General features: G+C 44.5%; 1 protein-coding gene across 2 annotated transcripts in view; it reads left to right on the top strand.

The window, feature by feature from the left end:
* Positions 1–22,500, top strand: part of LOC121560069 (exocyst complex component 6B-like) — a 119,369-nt gene that overhangs the window by 74,249 nt on the left and 22,620 nt on the right. For both annotated transcript variants that reach the window (XM_045215121.1, XM_045215120.1), the window contains one exon: positions 4,672–4,745. In XM_045215121.1, coding sequence (XP_045071056.1) covers positions 4,672–4,745 — 74 coding nt within the window. The remainder of the gene's footprint in view (positions 1–4,671; positions 4,746–22,500) is intronic.

Genomic DNA, 22,500 nt, shown 5'->3' with positions numbered 1-22,500 from the left:
GTACTTTCCGAATGCACTGTAAGTCTTTGGCAAAGTGGTCAAAGTTAGCTGATTTGTGTCAAAAGTTGCATCGTTACATTTACAGTGAATGGAAGTTTGAAGTGATGATGTCACAATGGAGAGCTTTAGAATGTTTAAAAAAAAGTCACATTAAAGTGAATGAAGATGGACAAAAACAAAGACCAAAATAATGTATAGTTTAAAAAGTAGAAATAATATCAAAATGTTGAATGCAAGCACACTATTCCAGACCAGTCTGCACATTTTAAAGTTTTAATGGCCTTTTTAGCTTAAACGGTGTCAGAGGAGTAGCGTACAGAATAATAATAATAAGAAGAAGAAGAAGTATGACGAAGATTTAAAGTCGGGAGTTTTGCTTCAGAAGTACCACCTAACTATGTCAGAAATAATTATTACGATATCTAAAGTGTGGCTGCTTTCGCAAGCCACATTAATAACAACTGTAACTCTGAAATAATTCTTACAATACCTAACTAAAGTGAGAAATTCATAACCATATATAATTTATGATGACTACCATTTAACTACAGTATATGATGACTATCATATAATAACTATATGATGACTACCATATAATAACTATATGATGACTACCATATAATAACTATATGATGACTACCATATAATAACTATATGATGACTACCATAAAATAACTATATGATGACTACCATATAATAACTATATGATGACTACCATATAATAACTATGATGACTATCATATAATAACTATGATGACTACCATATAATAACTATGATGACTACCATATAATAACTATGATGACTATCATATAATAACTATGATGACTACCATATAATAGCTATATGATGACTATCATAAATAACTACACTATATGATGACTACCATATAATAACTATATGATGACTACCATATAATAACTATGACTATCATATAATAACTATGATGACTACCATATAATAACTATGATGACTATCATATAATAACTATGATGACTACCATATAATAACTATATGATGACTACCATGTAATAACTATGTGATGACTACCATATATAACTATATGATGACTACCATATAATAACTATATGATGACTACCATATAATAACTAAATGATGACTACCATATAATAACTATATGATGACTACCATATAATAACTATATGATGACTACCATATAATAACTATGATGACTACCATATAATAACTATGATGACTATCATATAATAACTATGATGACTACCATATAATAGCTATATGATGACTACCATAAAATAACTACACTATATGATGACTACCATATAATAACTATATGATGACTACCATATAATAACTATGAGGACTATCATATAATAACTATGATGACTACCATATAATAACTATGATGACTATCATATAATAACTATGATGACTACCATATAATAACTATATGATGACTACCATATAATAACTATGTGATGACTACCATATATAACTATATGATGACTACCATATAATAACTATATGATGACTACCATATAATAACTATGATGACTACCATATAATAACTATATGATGACTACCATATAATAACTATGATGACTACCATATAATAACTATGATGACTACCATATAATAACTATATGATGACTACCATATAATAACTATATGATGACTACCATATAATAACTATATGATGACTACCATATAATAACTATATGATGACTACCATATAATAACTATATGATGACTACCATATAATAACTATATGATGACTACCATATAATAACTATATGATGACTACCATATAATAGCTATATGATGACTACCATATAATAACTATATGATGACTACCATATAATAACTATATGATGACTACCATATAATAACTATATGATGACTACCATATAATAACTACACTATATGATGACTACCATATAATAGCTATATGATGACTACCATATAATAACTATATGATGACTACCATATAATAACTATATGACGACTACCATATAATAACTATATGATGACTACCATATAATAGCTATATGATGACTACCATATAATAGCTATATGATGACTACATATAATAGCTATATGATTACTACCATATAATAACTATATGATGACTACCATATAATAGCTATATGATGACTACCATATAATAACTATATGATGACTACCATATACTAGCTATATGATGACTACCATATAATAGCTATATGATGACTACATATAATAGCTATATGATGACTACCATATAATAACTATATGATGACTACCATGTAATAACTACACTATATGATGACTACCATATAATAGCTATATGATGACTACCATATAATAGCTATATGATGACTACCATATAATAGCTATATGATGACTACATATAATAGCTATATGATGACTACCATATAATAACTATATGATGACTACCATATAACAACTATATGATGACTACCATATAACAACTATATGATGACTACCATATAATAGCTATATGATGGCTACCATATAATAACTATATGATGACTACCATATAATAGCTATATGATGACTACCATATAATAACTATATGATGGCTACCATATAATAGCTATATGATGACTACCATATAATAACTATATGATGACTACCATATAATAACTATATGATGACTACCATATACACAGTGTACAAAACATTAGGAACTTTACATTACATAGACTGACCAGGTGAAAGCTTTGGTCCCGTTTTGATGTCACCTGTTAGATCCATTTCAATCAGTGTAGATGAAGGGGAGGAGACAGGTTAAATAAGGATTTTTAAGCCTTGAGACTATTGAGACATGGATTGTGTTATGTGTGCCATTCAGAGGGTGAATGGGCAAGACAAAATATTTAAGTGCTTTTCAACGGGGTATGGTAGTAGGTGCCAGGAGCACCGGTTTGTGTCAAGAACTGCAACGCTGCTTGTGTTTTTCCACGTTCAACAGTTTCCCGTGTGCATCAAGAATGGTCCACCACCCAAAGGACATCCAGCCAACTTGCCACAACTGTGGAAAGCGTTGGTGTCAACATGGGCCGGCATCCCTGTGGAATGCTTTCGACACCTTGTAGAGTCCATGCCGCTTTGATGCCCATCTTTCCATCCTTCCCTCCCTCCCTCTGTCTTTCCAAACACATCTTTTGCAGATTGAGACTCTGAAGTATTTCCCCATAGTTCTTAGAGCTAAAACGGGAAGACTCCTCTATGCCCCGTAGTTCTCATACAATAAACTACCCACAGGTGGCGCTATACAATAACGTTTTCCACACACACACACACACACACACTGTCTCACCCCCTTTTGTCAGGGCAAATGGGCATTGAGGCATCCCAAGCAGGGAGGGAGGGAGAGAGAGAGGGAGAGAGGCTGACACATGGTTCTCAAAGTTAGAGCAAGGGTCAGGTTATGCGTGTGTGAGATGGAACAGTGGGGTACAACGTCACGTCAACGTAATGTCTTGTGACAGGCGTGATGCATGTTGGGTACCGGGTTATGAGAAGGAGAGAATTAGAGGGGGTAGGTATAGAGGGGGTCTTCAGGGGGTGAGAAGATTTCATGGAGACATTGGGTACCAGGCCTGGGTTAGAGGGTTACAGGCAGGGGGGGAGAGGGCGGGGGTGAGGGACTTTTGGGGGAGGGGACTAGGGCTATGAGGGAGCACTTTGGGGTCAGGAACATAGATGGTTGGCGTGTGTGCGACTATGATGAGAGGATCTGAGTATTGTGGTGGGTTAGAGAACATTTGACACTGGCACACTAAACAGTGTTGGGCTGTAGCTAATCTCTTTCACCTGGACCACGCTGGGATCTATACACCATCACATCAACCATTACCACGGCTGTCTTATCCCCTACCCATTCCTGACCCCAACACACACACACGCCTTGTTTATCGCATCATACCTAGAGCCAAGAAGCACATCTAAACTCAAAACGACCCCGTCCCTAAAAAAAAACCCACCAACAAGCAAACTCTCTCTCCTCTCGCCCTCACCCTAGCATTTCTGGCTCTCACGCCTGTTCCCGGATTAACAAAGTTCAAGTTACCCAAATTTTACCTGACCGGCCTAAGAAAACACAGTAACTAACAACTAAACTCTCACCTCTCTTTCCTCACTAATCCCTTAGTAACCCATCAAGTTCAAATTCTAAGCGACCACAGAAGAACAGACACCAAGATTGAATCCCTCTCTGTCCTCACCCCTCACCCTTCGCTCCCCCATCAACCAAGTTCAAATACCTAAATGTATCCCAACTCAAAACTAATTTCTCTCACACTCTCTTATCCCAAAAATCAAATTCCAGGAGTCTAATCTGATTCATTATGATCTAAAAGGCCAAACTGATCCTAGATCAGTACTCCTACTCTGAGACACTGTGAATTCCGGCCCTGGAAGACCTAGACATGGCTCTCCAACAGGAGGACCCCATTCCTCCTTCCCTCCCTCCCTTCCCTCCTTCCCCTCTCTACCTCCGCGCTCTCCTTCCATCCCCTCCCTCCATCCCCTCCCTCTCCCTCTTTCCCTCCTCTCTTCCTCCCCTCCTCCCCATCTCCTGTCATCCGTCTGTCAATCTCCCGGAGCATGGCGAATTCTGTCCATTCTTTCATTCCTCTCTGCCTCTCTCCCCCCCTCTCCTTTATTCATTGGTTCTGTCGTTCCCACAGGGTTTGCCAGAGCGGGGCCGGTACCCGGCTTCCAAGGAGACACACTGCTGCTCGCCTTCTCTGACTTGAGACAAGTAGGTCTTTGTTTTTCATTATTCTATTGGCCCCTCTCTCTTTTCTATTGGCCTCCCTCTCTCTTTTCTGTTGCCTTTTCTCTCTATCTCTCTGCTGTTCGAGAGCATCTCTCTCTATCTCTCTGCTGTTCGAGAGCATCTCTCTCTATATATCTCTGCTGTACGAGAGCATCTCTCTATCTCTCTGCTGTTCGAGAGCATCTCTCTCTGTATCTCTGCTGTTCGAGAGCATCTCTCTCTATCTCTCTGCTGTTCGAGAGCATCTCTCTATATCTCTGCTGTTCGAGAGCATCTCTCTCTATCTCTCTGCTGTTCGAGAGCATCTCTCTCTCTATCTCTGCTGTTCGAGAGCATCTCTCTCTATATCTCTGCTGTTCGAGAGCATCTCTCTCTATATCTCTGCTGTTCGAGAGCATCTCTCTCTATATATCTCTCTGCTGTTCGAGAGCATCTCTCTATCTCTCTGCTGTTCGAGAGCATCTCTATCTCTCTGCTGTTCGAGAGCATTTCTCTCTGTATCTCTGCTGTTCGAGAGCATCTCTCTCTATCTCTCTGCTGTTCGAGAGCATCTCTCTATATCTCTGCTGTTCGAGAGCATCTCTCTCTATCTCTCTGCTGTTCGAGAGCATCTCTCTCTCTATCTCTGCTGTTCGAGAGCATCTCTCTCTATATCTCTGCTGTTCGAGAGCATCTCTCTCTATATATCTCTCTGCTGTTCGAGAGCATCTCTCTCTATATCTCTGCTGTTCGAGAGCATCTCTCTCTATCTCTCTGCTGTTCGAGAGCATCTCTCTCTCTATCTCTGCTGTTCGAGAGCATCTCTCTCTGTATCTCTGCTGTTCGAGAGCATCTCTCTCTGTATCTCTGCTGTTCGAGAGCATCTCTCTCTATATATCTCTCTGCTGTTCGAGAGCATCTCTCTATCTCTCTGCTGTTCGAGAGCATCTCTCTATCTCTCTGCTGTTCGAGAGCATCTCTCGCTATATACAGTACCAGTCAAAAGTTTGGACACACCTACTCATTCCAGGGTTTTTCTTTATTTGTACTATTTCCTACATTGTAGAATAATAGTGAAGACATCAAAATTATGAAATGGCACATATGGAATCATGTAGTAACCAAAAAGGTGTTAAACAAATCAAAATATATTTTATATTTGAGATTCTTCAAATAGTCACCCTTTGCCTTGATGACAGCTTTGCACACTCTTGGCATTCTCTCAACCAGCTTCATGAGGTAGTCACCTGGAATGCATTTCAATTAACAGGTGTGCCTTGTTAAAAGTTAATTTGTGGAATTTGAATTTCTTTCCTTCTTAAAGTGTTTGAGCCAATCAGTTGTGTTGTGACAAGGTAGGGGTGGTATACAGAATAAGTGTCTCTCTGCTGTTCAAGAGCATCTCTCTCTCAGTTCAGTTCAATTCAATTCAAGGGGCTTTATTGACATGGGAAATGTTTACATTGACATGTTTACATTGCCAAAGCAAGTGAAATGGATCAACAAAAGTGAAATAAACAATAAAAGTGAACAGTAAATATTAACTCACAAAAGTTCTAAAATAATAGAGACATTTCAAATGTCATATTATGTATATATACAGTGTTGTAACGATGTGCATATAGTTAAAGTACAAAAGGGAAAATAAATAAACATAAATATGGGTTGTATTTACAATGGTGTTTGTTCTTCACTGGTTGCCCTTTTCTTGTGGCAACAGGTAACAAATCTTGCTGCTGTGATGGCACACTGTGGTTTTTCACACAGTAGATAAGGGAGTTTATCAAAATTGGGTTTGTTTTCGAATTCTTTGTGGATCTCTGTAATCTGAGGGAAATATGTGTCTCTAATATGGTCTTACATTTGGCAGGAGGTTAGGAAGTGCAGCTCAGTTTCCACCTCATTTTGTGGGCAGTGTGCACATAGCCTGTCTTCTCTTGAGAGCCAGGTCTGCCTACGGCGGCCTTTCTCAACAGCAAGGCTATGCTCACTGAGTCTGTACATAGTCAAAGCTTTCCTTAATTTTGGGTCAGTCACAGTGGTTAGTTATTCTTCCACTGTGTACTCTCTGTTTAGGGCCAAATAGCATTCTAGTTTGCTCAGTTTTTTTGTTAATTCTTTCCAATATGTCAAGTAATTATCTTTTAGTTTTCTCATGATTTGTTTGGGTCTAATTGTGTTGCTGTCCTGTGGCTCTGTGGGGTCTGTTTGTGTTTGTGAACAGAGCCCCAGAACCAGCTTGCTTAGGGGACTCTTCTCCAGGTTCATCTCTCTGTACAGTCGTGGTCAAAAGTTTTGAGAGTGTCACAAATACTGCTGACTCAGTTTTAATGATGGCAATTTGCATATACACCAGGATGTTATGAAGAGTGATCAGATGAATTGCAATTATTTGCAAAGTCCCTCTTTGCCATGAAAATGAACTTAATCCCCAAAAAAACATTTCCACTGCATTTCAGCCCTGCCACAAAAGGACCAGCTGACATCATGTCAGTGATTCTCTCGTTAACACAGGTGAGAGTGTTGACGAGGACAAGGCTGGAGATCACTCTGTCATGCTGATTGAGTCAGAATAACAGACTGGAAGCTTTAAAAGGAGGGTGGTGCTTGAAATCATTGTTCTTCCTCTGTTAACCATGGTTACCTGCAAGGAAACACGTGCCGTCATCATTGCTTTGCACAAGAAGGGCTTCACAGGCAAGGATATTGCTGCTAGTAAGATTGCACCTAAATCAACCATTTAGCGGATCATCAAGAACTTCAAGGAGAGAGGTTCAATTGTTGTGAAGAAGGCGTCAGGGTGCCCAAGAAAGTCCAGCAAGCGCCAGGACCGTCTCCTAAAGTTGATTCAGCTGCAGGATCGGGGCACCACCAGTGCAGAGCTTGCTCAGGAATGGCAGCAGGCAGGTGTGAATGCGTCTGCACGCACAGTGAGGCGAAGACTTTTGGAGGATGGCCTGGTGTCAAGAAGGGCAGCGAGGAAGCCACTTCTCAACAGGAAGAACATCAGGGACAGACTGATATTCTGCAAAAGGTACAGGGATTGGACTGCTGAGGACTGGGGTAAAGTCATTTTCTCTGATGAATCCCCTTTCCGATTGTTTGGGGCATCCTGAAAAAAACTTGTCCGGAGAAGACAAGGTGAGCGCTACCATCAGTCCTGTGTCATGCCAACAGTAAAGCATCCTGAGACCATTCATGTGTGGGGTTGGTTCTCAGCCAAGGGAGTGGGCTCACTCACAATTTTGCCTAAGAACACAGCCATGAATAAAGAATGGTACCAACACATCCTCTGACAGCAACTTCTCCCAACCATCCAAGAACAGTTTGGTGACGAAAAATGCCTTTTCCAGCATGATGGAGCACCTTGCCATAAGGCAAAAGTGATAACTAAGTGGCTCGGGGAACAAAACATCAACATTTTGGGTCCATGGCCAGGAAACTCCCCAGACCTTAATCCCATTGAGAACTTGTGGTCAATCCTCAAGAGGCGGGTGGACAAACAAAAACCCACACATTTTGACAAACTCCAAGCATTGATTATGCAAGAATGGGCTGCCATCAGTCAGGATGTGGCCCAGAAGTTAATTGACAGCATGCCAGGGCGGATTGCAGAGGTCTTGAAAAAGAAGGGTCAACACTGCAAATATTGACTCTTTGCATAAACTTTATGTAATTGTCAATAAAAGCCTTTGACACTTATGGAATGCTTGTAATTATACTTCAGTATACCATAGTAACATCTGACAAAAATATCTCATAACACTGAAGCAGCGAACTTTGTGAAGACCAATACTTGTGTCATTTTCAAAACTTTTGACCTCGACTGTAGTTGATGGCTTTGTTATGGAAGGTTTGGGAATCGCTTACTTTTAGGTGGTTGTAGAATTTAATGGCGCTTTTCTGGATTTGGATCATTAGCGGGTATCGGCCTAATTCTGCTCTGCATGCGTTATTTGGGGTTTTATGTTGTACACTGAGGATATTTTTGCAGAATTCTGCATACAGTCTCAATTTGGTGTTTGTCCATTTTCTGAATTCTTGGTTGGTGAGCGGACCCCAGACCTCACAACCATAAAGGGCAATGGGTTCTATAACTGATTCAAGTATTTTTAGCCAGATCCTAATTGGTATGTCAAATGTTATTATCCTTTTGATGGTGTAGAAGGCCCTTCTTGCCTTGTCTCTCAGATCGTTCACAGCTTAGTTAAGTTACCTGTGGCGCTGATGTTTAGGCTGAGGTATGTATGGTTTTTTGTGTGCTCTAGGGCAATGGTGTCTAGATGGAATTTGTATTTGTGGTCCTGACAACTGGACCTTTTTTGGAACACCATTATTTTTGTCTTACTGAGATTTACTGTCAGGGCCCAGGTCTGAGTTACAGGGTCCTTAGCCAGGACAGTTAGGAGATAGATCTAGGTGCTGCTGTAGGCCTTCCTTGGTTGGGGACAGAAGCACCAGATCTTCAGCAAACAGTAGACATTTGACTTCAGATTCTAGTAGGGTGAGGCCGGGTGCTGCAGACTGTTCTAGTGCCCTTGCCAATTTGTTGATATATATGTTGAAGAGGGTGGGGCTTAAGCTGCATCCCTGTCTCACCCCACGGCCCTGTGGAAAGAAATGTGTGTGTTTTTTGCCAATGTTTGTGTACATGGATTTTGTAAAGTCGTACGTTTTTCCCCCAACACCAATTTGTATAGCAGACCCTCATGCCAAATTTTGTCAAAAGCTTTTTTAAAAAGTCAACAAAGCATGAGTACTGGAGGACCAGGGTTGGGAAGCACTGGTTTAGATGGCTCTAGGAGTGTGTGATACTTGTGAATGAATAAAGGCGGATGTTAGATGTTGTTTTTTGTATTTTGCGTTGTGAGGTGGGGGTGTGTGTGTTGCATTGGGAGGCGGGACGGTCGTCTCAGCTCAGGGGTTCCAAGGGATGGGAAAAAAGTTGCCTGCTTTTGGAGCTGGGAGCTGGTTGTCCTGCTTTTGGATTGGGAGCTGGTTGTCCTGTGTGTTCGGTGTTTGTGGTGTGTGTTTCTCTGTGATGTGTGTGTCGCTCTCCACTGTGTGTGTGTTTGTTGCTGGGAGACTAAGACAGATGGGTCGCAGGATGAATGAGCTGACAGACACACACGCACACACACACACACACACACACATACACACACATACATACATGCATACACACACGTACACACTGTGATGAATGAGCTGACAGACAGATGAATGAGCTGACAGACAGATGAATGAGCTGACAGACAGATGGATAACCCTTTCTTCTTCTGCAACAATTGCTTCTTCTCTTTTCTCTTTCTCTCTCTTTGTCCCGCCTGTCCCACTACCACTTGTTCCCCACTCCACTGAGACAGAGAGAGAGAGGGGGAAGGGGGATTAAATAAAAAGAACATTTTAAGGTAAATTCATTAACTTCAATGTTTGCTTTCCTTGTGTCCTTCCTCCTCACTCTTTTTCATTCATTCATTTTTTCTCAGAAGATTCCTTCTCTCTCTCTCTCTGTCTGTCTGTCTGTCTGTCTGTCTGTCTGTCTGTCTGTCTGTCTGTCTGTCTGTCTGTCTGTCTGTCTGTCTGTCTGTCTGTCTGTCTGTCTGTCTGTCTGTCTGTCTGTCTGTCTGTCTGTCTGTCTGTCTGTCTGTCTGTCTGTCTGTCTGTCTGTCTGTCTCTGTCTCTGTCTCTGTCTCTGTCTGTCTCTCTGTCTCTCTGTCTCTCTGTCTCTCTGTCTGTCTCTGTCTGTCTGTCTGTCTGTCTCTCTCTCTGTCTCTCTGTCTCTCTGTCTCTCTCTCTGTCTCTCTGTCTGTCTCTCTGTGTCTCTCTCTGTCTCTCTGTCTCTCTGTCTCTGTCTCTCTGTGTCTCTGTCTCTGTCTCTCTGTGTCTCTCTCTGTCTCTCTGTCTCTCTGTGTCTCTCTCTGTCTCTCTCTGTCTCTCTCTCTGTCTCTCTCTCTGTCTCTCTCTCTGTCTCTCTCTCTGTCTCTCTCTCTGTCTCTCTGTCTCTCTGTCTCCATCTCTCTCTCTGTCTCTCTCTCTCTCTCTCTCTGTCTCTCCATCTCTCTGTCTCTCCATCTCTATCTTTCCCTCCATCCATATCGTTGATATTATCATCATATCAAAGAGAAGAGGCCCCTTGTGAGGCTCTCATATTTTGGAATAGTGAGTGTGTTTGTACCTGCCTGTGTGTGTGCGTGTGTGTATATTTGGCATTTGTGAATCTGTATCCGTAGCTGAATGGTCGATAAATCACGTCAAAAGTTGTTTGTGTCACTGCATTTGGGGTCCTGGGACAGGGCGTAATGGGCAATTTGCAAAGAGACGGAAACAAAGATCCCAGGCACCCAAACTCCGCCCAGCCAGGCAGGCACCCAAACTCCGCCCAGCCAGGCAGGCACCCCAACTCCGCCCAGCCAGGCAGGCACCCAAACTCCGCCCAGCCAGGCAGGCACCCAAACTCCGCCCAGCCAGGCAGGCACCCCAACTCCAGCCAGGCAGGCACCCAAACTCCGCCTAGCCAGGCACCGCAGAGAGAGAGGCTCAGCAGGACAGAGAACAGGAGAGGGAGAGAGAGAAGCTCAGCAGGACAGAGAACAGGAGAGGGAGAGAGAGAAGCTCAGCAGGACAGAGAACAGGAGCGAGAGAAGCTCAGCAGGACAGAGAACAGGAGCGAGAGAGAGAGAGAAGCTCAGCAGGGCAGAGAACAGGAGCGAGCGAGAGAGAGAGAAGCTCAGCAGGACAGAGAACAGGAGAGAGAGAGAAGCTCAGCAGGAGAGAGAGAGAGAGAGAGAGAGAGAGAGAGAGAGAGAGAGAGAGAGAGAGAGAGAGAGAGAGAGAGAGAGAGAGAGAGAGAGAGAGAGAGAGAGAGAGAGAGAGAGAGAGAGAGAGAGAGAGAGAGAGAGAGAGAGAGAGAGAGAGAGAGAGAGAGAGAGAGAGAGAGAGAGAGAGAGAGAGAGAGAGAGAGAGAGAGAGAGAGAGAGAGAGAGAGAGAGAGAGAGAGAGAGAGAGAGAGAGAGAGAGAGAGAGAGAGAGAGAGAGAGAGAGAGAGAGCGCTCATGCTTTGTTGATTTCAAAAAAGCTTTTGACTCAATTTGGCATGAGGGTCTGCTATACAAATTGATGGAAAGTGGGGTTGGGGGAAAAACATACGACATTATAAAATCCATGTACACAAACAACAAGTGTGCGGTTAAAATTGGCAAAAAACACACACATTTCTTTCCACAGGACCGTGGGGTGAGACAGGGATGCAGTTTAAGCCCCACCCTCTTCAACATATATATCAATGAATTGGCGAGGGCACTAGAACAGTCTGCAGCACCCGGCCTCACCCTACTAGAATCTGAAGTCAAATGTCTTCTGTTTGCTGATGATCTGGTGCTTCTGTCACCAACCAAGGAGGGCCTACAGCAGCACCTAGATCTTCTGCACAGATTCTGTCAGACCTGGGCCCTGACAGTAAATCTCAGTAAGACAAAAATAATGGTGTTCTAAAAAAGGTCCAGTTGCCAGGACCACAAATACAAATTCCATCTAGACACCGTTGCCCTAGAGCACACAAAAAACTATACATACCTCGGCCTAAACATCAGCGCCACAGGTAACTTCCACAAATCTGTGAACGATCTGAGAGACAAGGCAAGAAGGGCCTTCTATGCCATCAAAAGGAACATAAAATTTGACATACCAATTAGGATCTGGCTAAAAATACTTGAATCAGTTATAGAACCCATTGCCCTTTATGGTTCTAAGGTCTGGGGTCCGCTCACCAACCAAGAATTCACAAAATGGGACAAACACCAAATTGAGACTCTGCATGCAGAATTCTGCAAAAACATCATCCGTGTACAACGTAAAACACCAAATAATGCATGCAGAGCAGAATTAGGCCAAGACCCGCTAATTATCAAAATCCAGAAAAGAGCCGTTAAATTCTATAACCACTTAAAAGGAAGCGATTCCTAAACCTTCCATAACAAAGCCATCACCTACAGAGAGATGAACTTGGAGAAGAGTCCCCTAAGTAAGCTTGTCCTGGGCCTATGTTCACAAACACAAACAGACCCCACACAGCCCCAGGACGACAACAACAACAACAACAACACAATTAGACCCAACCAAATCATGAGAAAACAAAAAGAGAATTACTTGACACATTGGAAAGAACAAACAAAAAAACAGAGCAAACTATAATGCTATTTGGCCTTAAACAGAGAGTACACAGTGGCAGAATACCTGACCACTGTGACTGACCCAAACTTAAGGAAAGCTTTGACTATGTACAGACTCAGTGAGCATAGCCTTGCTATTGAGAAAGGCCGCCGTAGGCAGACCTGGCTCTCAAGAGAAGACAGGCTATGTGCACACTGCCCACAAAATGAGGTGGAAACTGAGCTGCACTTCCTAACCTCCTGCCAAATGTATGACCATATTAGAGACACATATTTCCCTCAGATTACAGCAATCCACAAAGAATTCGAAAACAAACCCAATTTTGATAAACTCCCTTATCTACTGGGTGAAAAACCACAGTGTGCCATCACAGCTGCAATATTTGTGACCTGTTGCCACAAGAAAAGGGCAACCAGTGAAGAACAAACACCATTGTAAATACAACCCATATTTATGTTTATTTATTTTCCCATTTGTACTTTAACTATTTGCACATTGTTACAACACTGTATATATACATAATATGACATTTGAAATGTCTTTATTCTTTTGAAACTTCTGAGTGTAATGTTTACTGTTAATATTTATTGTTTATTTCACGTTTGTTTACTATCTACTTCCCTTGATTTGGCAATGTTAACATACGTTTCCCATGCCAATAAAGCCCTTAAATTGAAAATTGAATAGTGGTGAGATCACTAAGACAGAACGGGAGAAAGGTGGTGGTGAGGTTACAAAGGGAGTTTGATTTGAAAGAATTTGGGGAAATAAAGTTCTAGTCTCCCCTGACTGTCCTGGCTAAGGACCCTGTAACTCTCCTGACTGTCCTGGTTAAGGACCCTGTAATTCTCCTGTCTGTCCAGGCTAAGGACCCTGTAACTATCCTGACTGTCCTGGTTAAGGACCCTGTAACTCATATCTCCTGTCTGTCCTGGCTAAGGACCCTGTAACTCATATCTCCTGTCTGTCCTGGTTAAGGACCCTGTAACTCATATCTCCTGTCTGTCCTGGTTAAGGACCCTGTAACTCATATCTCCTGTCTGTCCTGGTTAAGGACCCTGTAACTATCCTGACTGTCCTGGCTAAGGACCCTGTAACTCATATCTCCTGACTGTCCTGGCTAAGGACCCTGTAACTATCCTGACTGTCCTGGCTAAGGACCCTGTAACTCATATCTCCTGTCTGTCCTGGCTAAGGACCCTGTAACTCATATCTCCTGACTGTCCTGGTTAAGGACCCTGTAACTCATATCTCCTGTCTGTCCTGGTTAAGGACCCTGTAACTCATATCTCCTGTCTGTCCTGGTTAAGGACCCTGTAACTATCCTGACTGTCCTGGCTAAGGACCCTGTAACTCATATCTCCTGTCTGTCCTGGCTAAGGACCCTGTAACTCATATCTCCTGTCTGTCCTGGCTAAGGACCCTGTAACTCATATCTCCTGTCTGTCCTGGCTAAGGACCCTGTAACTCATATCTCCTGTCTGTCCAGGTTAAGGACCCTGTAACTCATATCTCCTGTCTGTCCTGGCTAAGGACCCTGTAACTCATATCTCCTGTCTGTCCTGGCTAAGGACCCTGTAACTCATATCTCCTGTCTGTCCTGGTTAAGGACCCTGTAACTATCCTGACTGTCCTGGCTAAGGACCCTGTAACTCATATCTCCTGACTGTCCTGGTTAAGGACCCTGTAACTATCCTGACTGTCCTGGCTAAGGACCCTGTAACTCATATCTCCTGACTGTCCTGGTTAAGGACCCTGTAACTATCCTGACTGTCCTGGCTAAGGACCCTGTAACTCATATCTCCTGTCTGTCCTGGCTAAGGACCCTGTAACTCATATCTCCTGTCTGTCCAGGCTAAGGACCCTGTAACTGTCCTGACTGTCCAGGCTAAGGACCCTGTAACTCATATCTCCTGTCTGTCCTGGTTAAGGACCCTGTAACTATCCTGACTGTCCTGGCTAAGGACCCTGTAACTCATATCTCCTGTCTGTCCTGGCTAAGGACCCTGTAACTCATATCTCCTGTCTGTCCAGGCTAAGGACCCTGTAACTCATATCTCCTGTCTGTCCTGGCTAAGGACCCTGTAACTCATATCTCCTGTCTGTCCAGGCTAAGGACCCTGTAACTGTCCTGACTGTCCAGGCTAAGGACCCTGTAACTCATATCTCCTGACTGTCCAGGTTAAGGACCCTGTAACTGTCCTGTCTGTCCTGGTTAAGGACCCTGTAACTCATATCTCCTGTCTGTCCTGGTTAAGGACCCTGTAACTCATATCTCCTGTCTGTCCAGGCTAAGGACCCTGTAACTCATATCTCCTGTCTGTCCTGGCTAAGGACCCTGTAACTCATATCTCCTGTCTGTCCTGGCTAAGGACCCTGTAACTGTCCTGACTGTCCAGGCTAAGGACCCTGTAACTCATATCTCCTGTCTGTCCTGGTTAAGGACCCTGTAACTCATATCTCCTGACTGTCCTGGTTAAGGACCCTGTAACTGTCCTGACTGTCCTGGTTAAGGACCCTGTAACTCATATCTCCTGTCTGTCCTGGTTAAGGACCCTGTAACTCATATCTCCTGACTGTCCTGGCTAAGGACCCTGTAACTATCCTGACTGTCCTGGTTAAGGACCCTGTAACTAGTTTATCCTGACTGTCCTGGCTAAGGACCCTGTAACTCATATCTCCTGACTGTCCTGGCTAAGGACCCTGTAACTCATATCTCCTGTCTGTCCTGGTTAAGGACCCTGTAACTCATATCTCCTGTCTGTCCTGGCTAAGGACCCTGTAACTCATATCTCCTGTCTGTCCAGGCTAAGGACCCTGTAACTCATATCTCCTGTCTGTCCTGGCTAAGGACCCTGTAACTCATATCTCCTGACTGTCCTGGCTAAGGACCCTGTAACTCATATCTCCTGACTGTCCTGGTTAAGGACCCTGTAACTGTCCTGACTGTCCTGGTTAAGGACCCTGTAACTGTCCTGACTGTCCTGGTTAAGGACCCTGTAACTGTCCTGACTGTCCTGGCTAAGGACCCTGTAACTCATATCTCCTGTCTGTCCTGGCTAAGGACCCTGTAACTATCCTGACTGTCCTGGCTAAGGACCCTGTAACTGTCCTGACTGTCCTGGCTAAGGACCCTGTAACTCATATCTCCTGTCTGTCCTGGTTAAGGACCCTGTAACTAGGGCTGAACGATTAATTGCATTCGCGATAATATCGCGATTTGACTGAACGCGATTTTCTAATCGCAACGTGCGCGATTTGAGGTGGTCACGTGACGCGACTTTTCATGCTGTCCAGCGCAATGGCCTCTTGCTCGACGGAACAGTCAGAAACTGACACAGCTGATACTTTAATATCGAAGAGGAACAGCACGTCGGTGGTGTGGAACTATTTTGGTTTTAAAAAAGAAGATGCTGAGCAGCGTCAGGTGTTGTGCAGAGCATGCCGTGCTCCGATTGCTACTTCACGGGGTAACACTACAAACCTGTTTCAGCACTTAAAAAAATACCACAAATCAATGCATGACAGTTGTATGACCAAAATGCCGAGCATCAGTGCGCGAGACAAGCCAAATACCTCAAGACAGGGATCACTGACAGAAATGTTCGAAAGTGTCACTCCGTATGAACGTAATTCAAAACGGCACGGAGAAATCACTCGGACAATAACCGAGTTCATAGCCAAAGATATGATGCCTCTCAGCACGGTGACCAAGCCTGGGTTCATGGCATTAATACATACGCTTGATAAACGTTACAGTATACCCTCCCGCACATACTTCAGTCAGACTGCCATACCGGAGCTGTACAAAAAGTGCAAAGAGAAAGTCGCCGCGGAACTTAAAACGGTGGAGTTTTTTTGCTAGCACTACTGATATGTGGTCAAGCCGCACAGCTGAGCCGTACCAGAGTCTTACAGTCCATTTTATTGATCAGAACTGTTGGATAAGTATGGCTGGCAGTGCCATACTCGTAGTGAACTTTAGTCTGTGTGGTGTGTTATTGTTGTGTACTTGAGATAAGTGAGGCTCATCTATTTTATATTATAATATTCAAATCGTTTATAAAAAATAGTTTGTCTAAATTAAAAGTGCATTTCTCATTTTTTATTTATAACTTTATTTACTTTGATTTTACAAAATATTTTCAAAGCAAATTCCTTGTTTCAGTTGTGTGAAATGTTACTGACTTGGGAGCAGTAAGATACATACAATTTAAAATTATTTTTTTCTTAAGACTGTACCTTTTGCACACAGTGTTTACAAAGTTCATGCCTTTGTTTAAATTATTTAAATGCACAGTGGCAAAGCCACAGATGTTTCTGTAATGAGCAGTTCAATAAAAATGTCATTTATTTCAAGTCATACATGTTTGAATTTAATTCTAACAAATAGACCCAGCCTATGGGAAAGAACATTTCACACTAAATGTATATACTATTGTGTTGGTCATATTTAAATCATTCATTATGTTTTGTAGGGGAAAAAGGATAAATAAATTAAATCGCATATTAAATCGCAATCGCAATATTGGGGGCAAAAAATCGCAATTAGATTATTTTCCAAAATCGTTCAGCCTTACCTGTAACTAGTTTATCCTGACTGTCCTGGCTAAGGACCCTGTAACTCATATCTCCTGTCTGTCCTGGCTAAGGACCCTGTAACTCATATCGCCTGACTGTCCTGGTTAAGGACCCTGTAACTGTCCTGACTGTCCTGGCTAAGGACCCTGTAACTCATATCTCCTGTCTGTCCTGGCTAAGGACCCTGTAACTCATATCGCCTGACTGTCCTGGTTAAGGACCCTGTAACTGTCCTGACTGTCCTGGCTAAGGACCCTGTAACTCATATCTCCTGACTGTCCTGGTTAAGGACCCTGTAACTGTCCTGACTGTCCTGGCTAAGGACCCTGTAACTCATATCTCCTGTCTGTCCAGGCTAAGGACCCTGTAACTCATATCTCCTGTCTGTCCTGGCTAAGGACCCTGTAACTATCCTGACTGTCCTGGCTAAGGACCCTGTAACTGTCCTGACTGTCCTGGCTAAGGACCCTGTAACTCATATCTCCTGACTGTCCTGGTTAAGGACCCTGTAACTGTCCTGACTGTCCTGGCTAAGGACCCTGTAACTCATATCTCCTGTCTGTCCAGGCTAAGGACCCTGTAACTCATATCTCCTGTCTGTCCTGGCTAAGGACCCTGTAACTATCCTGACTGTCCTGGCTAAGGACCCTGTAACTGTCCTGACTGTCCTGGCTAAGGACCCTGTAACTCATATCTCCTGTCTGTCCTGGTTAAGGACCCTGTAACTAGTTTATCCTGACTGTCCTGGCTAAGGACCCTGTAACTCATATCTCCTGTCTGTCCAGGCTAAGGACCCTGTAACTATCCTGACTGTCCTGGCTAAGGACCCTGTAACTCATATCTCCTGTCTGTCCTGGCTAAGGACCCTGTAACTCATATCGCCTGACTGTCCTGGTTAAGGACCCTGTAACTGTCCTGACTGTCCTGGCTAAGGACCCTGTAACTCATATCTCCTGACTGTCCTGGTTAAGGACCCTGTAACTGTCCTGACTGTCCTGGCTAAGGACCCTGTAACTCATATCTCCTGTCTGTCCTGGTTAAGGACCCTGTAACTGTCCTGACTGTCCTGGTTAAGGACCCTGTAACTCATATCTCCTGACTGTCCTGGTTAAGGACCCTGTAACTGTCCTGACTGTCCAGGCTAAGGACCCTGTAACTCATATCTCCTGTCTGTCCTGGCTAAGGACCCTGTAACTCATATCTCCTGTCTGTCCTGGCTAAGGACCCTGTAACTGTCCTGACTGTCCTGGCTAAGGACCCTGTAACTCATATCTCCTGTCTGTCCTGGCTAAGGACCCTGTAACTCATATCTCCTGTCTGTCCAGGCTAAGGACCCTGTAACTCATATCTCCTGTCTGTCCAGGCTAAGGACCCTGTAACTCATATCTCCTGTCTGTCCTGGCTAAGGACCCTGTAACTCATATCTCCTGACTGTCCTGGCTAAGGACCCTGTAACTCATATCTCCTGTCTGTCCTGGCTAAGGACCCTGTAACTCATATCTCCTGACTGTCCTGGTTAAGGACCCTGTAACTGTCCTGACTGTCCTGGTTAAGGACCCTGTAACTGTCCTGACTGTCCTGGCTAAGGACTCTGTAACTCATATATCCTCTATATATATATATATATATATATATATATATATATATATATATATATATATATATATATATATATATATATATATATCTGAACAAAAATATAAACGCAACATGTAAAGTGTTGGTCCCATGTTTCATGAGCTGAAATAAAAGATCCCAGAAATCTTCCATATGCACAAAAAAAGCTTATTTCTCTCAAATTTGGTGCACACATTTGTTTACATCTCTGTTAGTGAGCATTTCTCCTTTGCGAAGATAAACATCCACCTGACAGGTGTGGCATATCAAGAAGCTGATTAAACAGCATGATCATTACACAGGTTGAACTCTCTCCTCCCCTCCATACCTCTCTCCTCCCCTCCATACCTCTCTCCTCCCCTCCATACCTCTCTCCTCCCCTCCATACCTCTCTCCTCTCCCTCCATACCTCTCTCCTCTCCCTCCATCCCTCTCTCCTCCCCTCCATACCTCTCTCCTCCCCTCCATCCCTCTCTCCTCCCCTCCATACCTCTCTCCTCCCCTCCATACCTCTCTCCTCTCCCTCCATACCTCTCTCCTCCCTTCCATCCCTCTCTCCTCTCCCTCCATACCTCTCTCCTCTCCCTCCATCCCTCTCTCCTCCCCTCCATACCTCTCTCCTCCCCTCCATCCCTCTCTCCTCTCCCTCCATCCCTCTCTCCTCCCCTCCATACCTCTCTCCTCTCCCTCCATACCTCTCTCCTCTCCCTCCATCCCTCTCTCCTCCCCTCCATCCCTCTCTCCTCTCCCTCCATCCCTCTCTCCTCCCCTCCATACCTCTCTCATCTCCCTCCATACCTCTCTCCTCCCCTCCATCCCTCTCTCCTCTCCCTCCATACCTCTCTCCTCCCCTCCATCCCTCTCTCCTCCCCTCCATACCTCTCTCATCCCCTCCATCCCTCTCTCCTCCCCTCCATACCTCTCTCCTCTCCCTCCATACCTCTCTCCTCCCTTCCATACCTCTCTCCTCCCCTCCATCCCTCTCTCCTCCCCTCCATCCCTCTCTCCTCTCCCTCCATCCCTCTCTCCTCCCCTCCATACCTCTCTCCTCTCCCTCCATACCTCTCTCCTCTCCCTCCATCCCTCTCTCCTCCCCTCCATCCCTCTCTCCTCCCCTCCATACCTCTCTCCTCCCCTCCATACCTCTCTCCTCTCCCTCCATACCTCTCTCCTCTCCCTCCATCCCTCTCTCCTCCCCTCCATACCTCTCTCCTCCCCTCCATCCCTCTCTCTTTCTTAAGGAGTATCCAGAGGTTGTCTGTGACGTTCCTTTGGTCTGTCCATCAGCAGGCCTCATTGAGGTCCCCTGGCTAAAATCCCACTCTCCTCTCTCCCTAGTCTCCCTTCCTCTCATGTATATCCGAGGGAGGAAGGGAGGGCAGGAGAGCTGGGTCATGTCAAATCAGTCCTCAGCGTAAAGAGCTGTGAGGAACTGTCTGCCCTGCATCTGACACTCTGTGTGTGTGTGTGTGTGTGTGTGTGTGTGTGTGTGTGTGTGTGTGTGTGACCTCAGCAGACTGACCTCAGCATAGCTATTATTACACAGCAACAGGAGATAGCATTCAGAGTGTGTGTTCGATGCGTGTGGAGTGTAGAGAGGATGGTGACACATAGCTCTTAGAGCTGAGAAGGGAGAGGAGACACAGTGTGACTGCTGCTTTGGTCAGAGAGAGGAGACAGTGTGACTGCTGCTTTGGTCAGAGAGAGGAGACGGTGTGACTGCTGCTTTGGTCAGAGAGAGGAGACAGTGAGACTGCTGCTTTGGTCAGAGAGAGGAGACAGTGAGACTGCTGCTTTGGTCAGAGAGAGGAGACAGTGTGACTGCTGCTTTGGTCAGAGAGAGGAGACAGTGTGACTGCTGCTTTGGTCAGAGAGGGGAGACAGTGTGACTGCTGCTTTGGTCAGAGAGAGGAGAGACAGTGTGACTGCTGCTTTGGTCAGAGAGAGGAGAGACAGTGTATTTGCTGCTTTGGTCAGAGAGAGGAGAGAGTGTATTTGCTGCTTTGGTCAGAGAGAGGAGAGACAGTGTATTTGCTGCTTTGGTCAGAGAGAGGAGAGACAGTGTATTTGCTGCTTTGGTCAGAGAGAGGAGAGACAGTGTATTTGCTGCTTTGGTCAGAGAGAGGAGAGACAGTGTATTTGCTGCTTTGGTCAGAGAGGGGAGAGACAGTGTATTTGCTGCTTTGGTCAGAGAGAGGAGAGACAGTGTATTTGCTGCTTTGGTCAGAGAGGGGAGAGACAGTGTATTTGCTGCTTTGGTCAGAGAGAGGAGAGACAGTGTATTTGCTGCTTTGGTCAGAGAGAGGAGAGACAGTGTATTTGCTGCTTTGGTCAGAGAGAGGAGAGACAGTGTATTTGCTGCTTTGGTCAGAGAGGGGAGAGACAGTGTATTTGCTGCTTTGGTCAGAGAGAGGAGAGACAGTGTATTTGCTGCTTTGGTCAGAGAGAGGAGAGACAGTGTATTTGCTGCTTTGGTCAGAGAGAGGAGAGACAGTGTATTTGCTGCTTTGGTCAGAGAGGGGAGACAGTGTATTTGCTGCTTTGGTCAGAGAGAGGAGACAGTGTGACTGCTGCTTTGGTCAGAGAGAGGAGACAGTGAGACTGCTGCTTTGGTCAGAGAGAGGAGACAGTAAGACTGCTGCTTTGGTCAGAGAGGGGAGACAGTGAGACTGCTGCTTTGGTCAGAGAGAGGAGACAGTGTGACTGCTGCTTTGGTCAGAGAGGGGAGACAGTGAGACTGCTGCTTTGGTCAGAGAGGGGAGACAGTGTAACTGCTGCTTTGGTCAGAGAGGGGAGACGGTGAGACTGCTGCTTTGGTCAGAGAGAGGAGACAGTGTATTTGCTGCTTTGGTCAGAGAGGGGAGACAGTGTGACTGCTGCTTTGGTCAGAGAGAGGAGACAGTGTGACTGCTGCTTTGGTCAGAGAGGGGAGACAGTGTATTTGCTGCTTTGGTCAGAGAGGGGAGACAGTGTGACTGCTGCTTTGGTCAGAGAGAGGAGACAGTGTGACTGCTGCTTTGGTCAGAGAGAGGAGAGACAGTGTGACTGCTGCTTTGGTCAGAGAGAGGAGAGACAGTGTATTTGCTGCTTTGGTCAGAGAGAGGAGAGACAGTGTATTTGCTGCTTTGGTCAGAGAGGGGAGAGACAGTGTATTTGCTGCTTTGGTCAGAGAGAGGAGAGACAGTGTATTTGCTGCTTTGGTCAGAGAGAGGAGAGACAGTGTATTTGCTGCTTTGGTCAGAGAGAGGAGAGACAGTGTATTTGCTGCTTTGGTCAGAGAGGGGAGACAGTGTATTTGCTGCTTTGGTCAGAGAGAGGAGACAGTGAGACTGCTGCTTTGGTCAGAGAGGGGAGACCGTGAGACTGCTGCTTTGGTCAGAGAGAGGAG

Source organism: Coregonus clupeaformis, unplaced genomic scaffold (genome assembly GCF_020615455.1).
Source record: "Coregonus clupeaformis isolate EN_2021a unplaced genomic scaffold, ASM2061545v1 scaf0372, whole genome shotgun sequence".
NCBI classification, from domain to species: Eukaryota; Metazoa; Chordata; class Actinopteri; order Salmoniformes; family Salmonidae; genus Coregonus; species Coregonus clupeaformis.
Note: the sequence above shows the minus strand (reverse complement) of the source record. Positions and strands in the feature narration are given on the sequence as shown.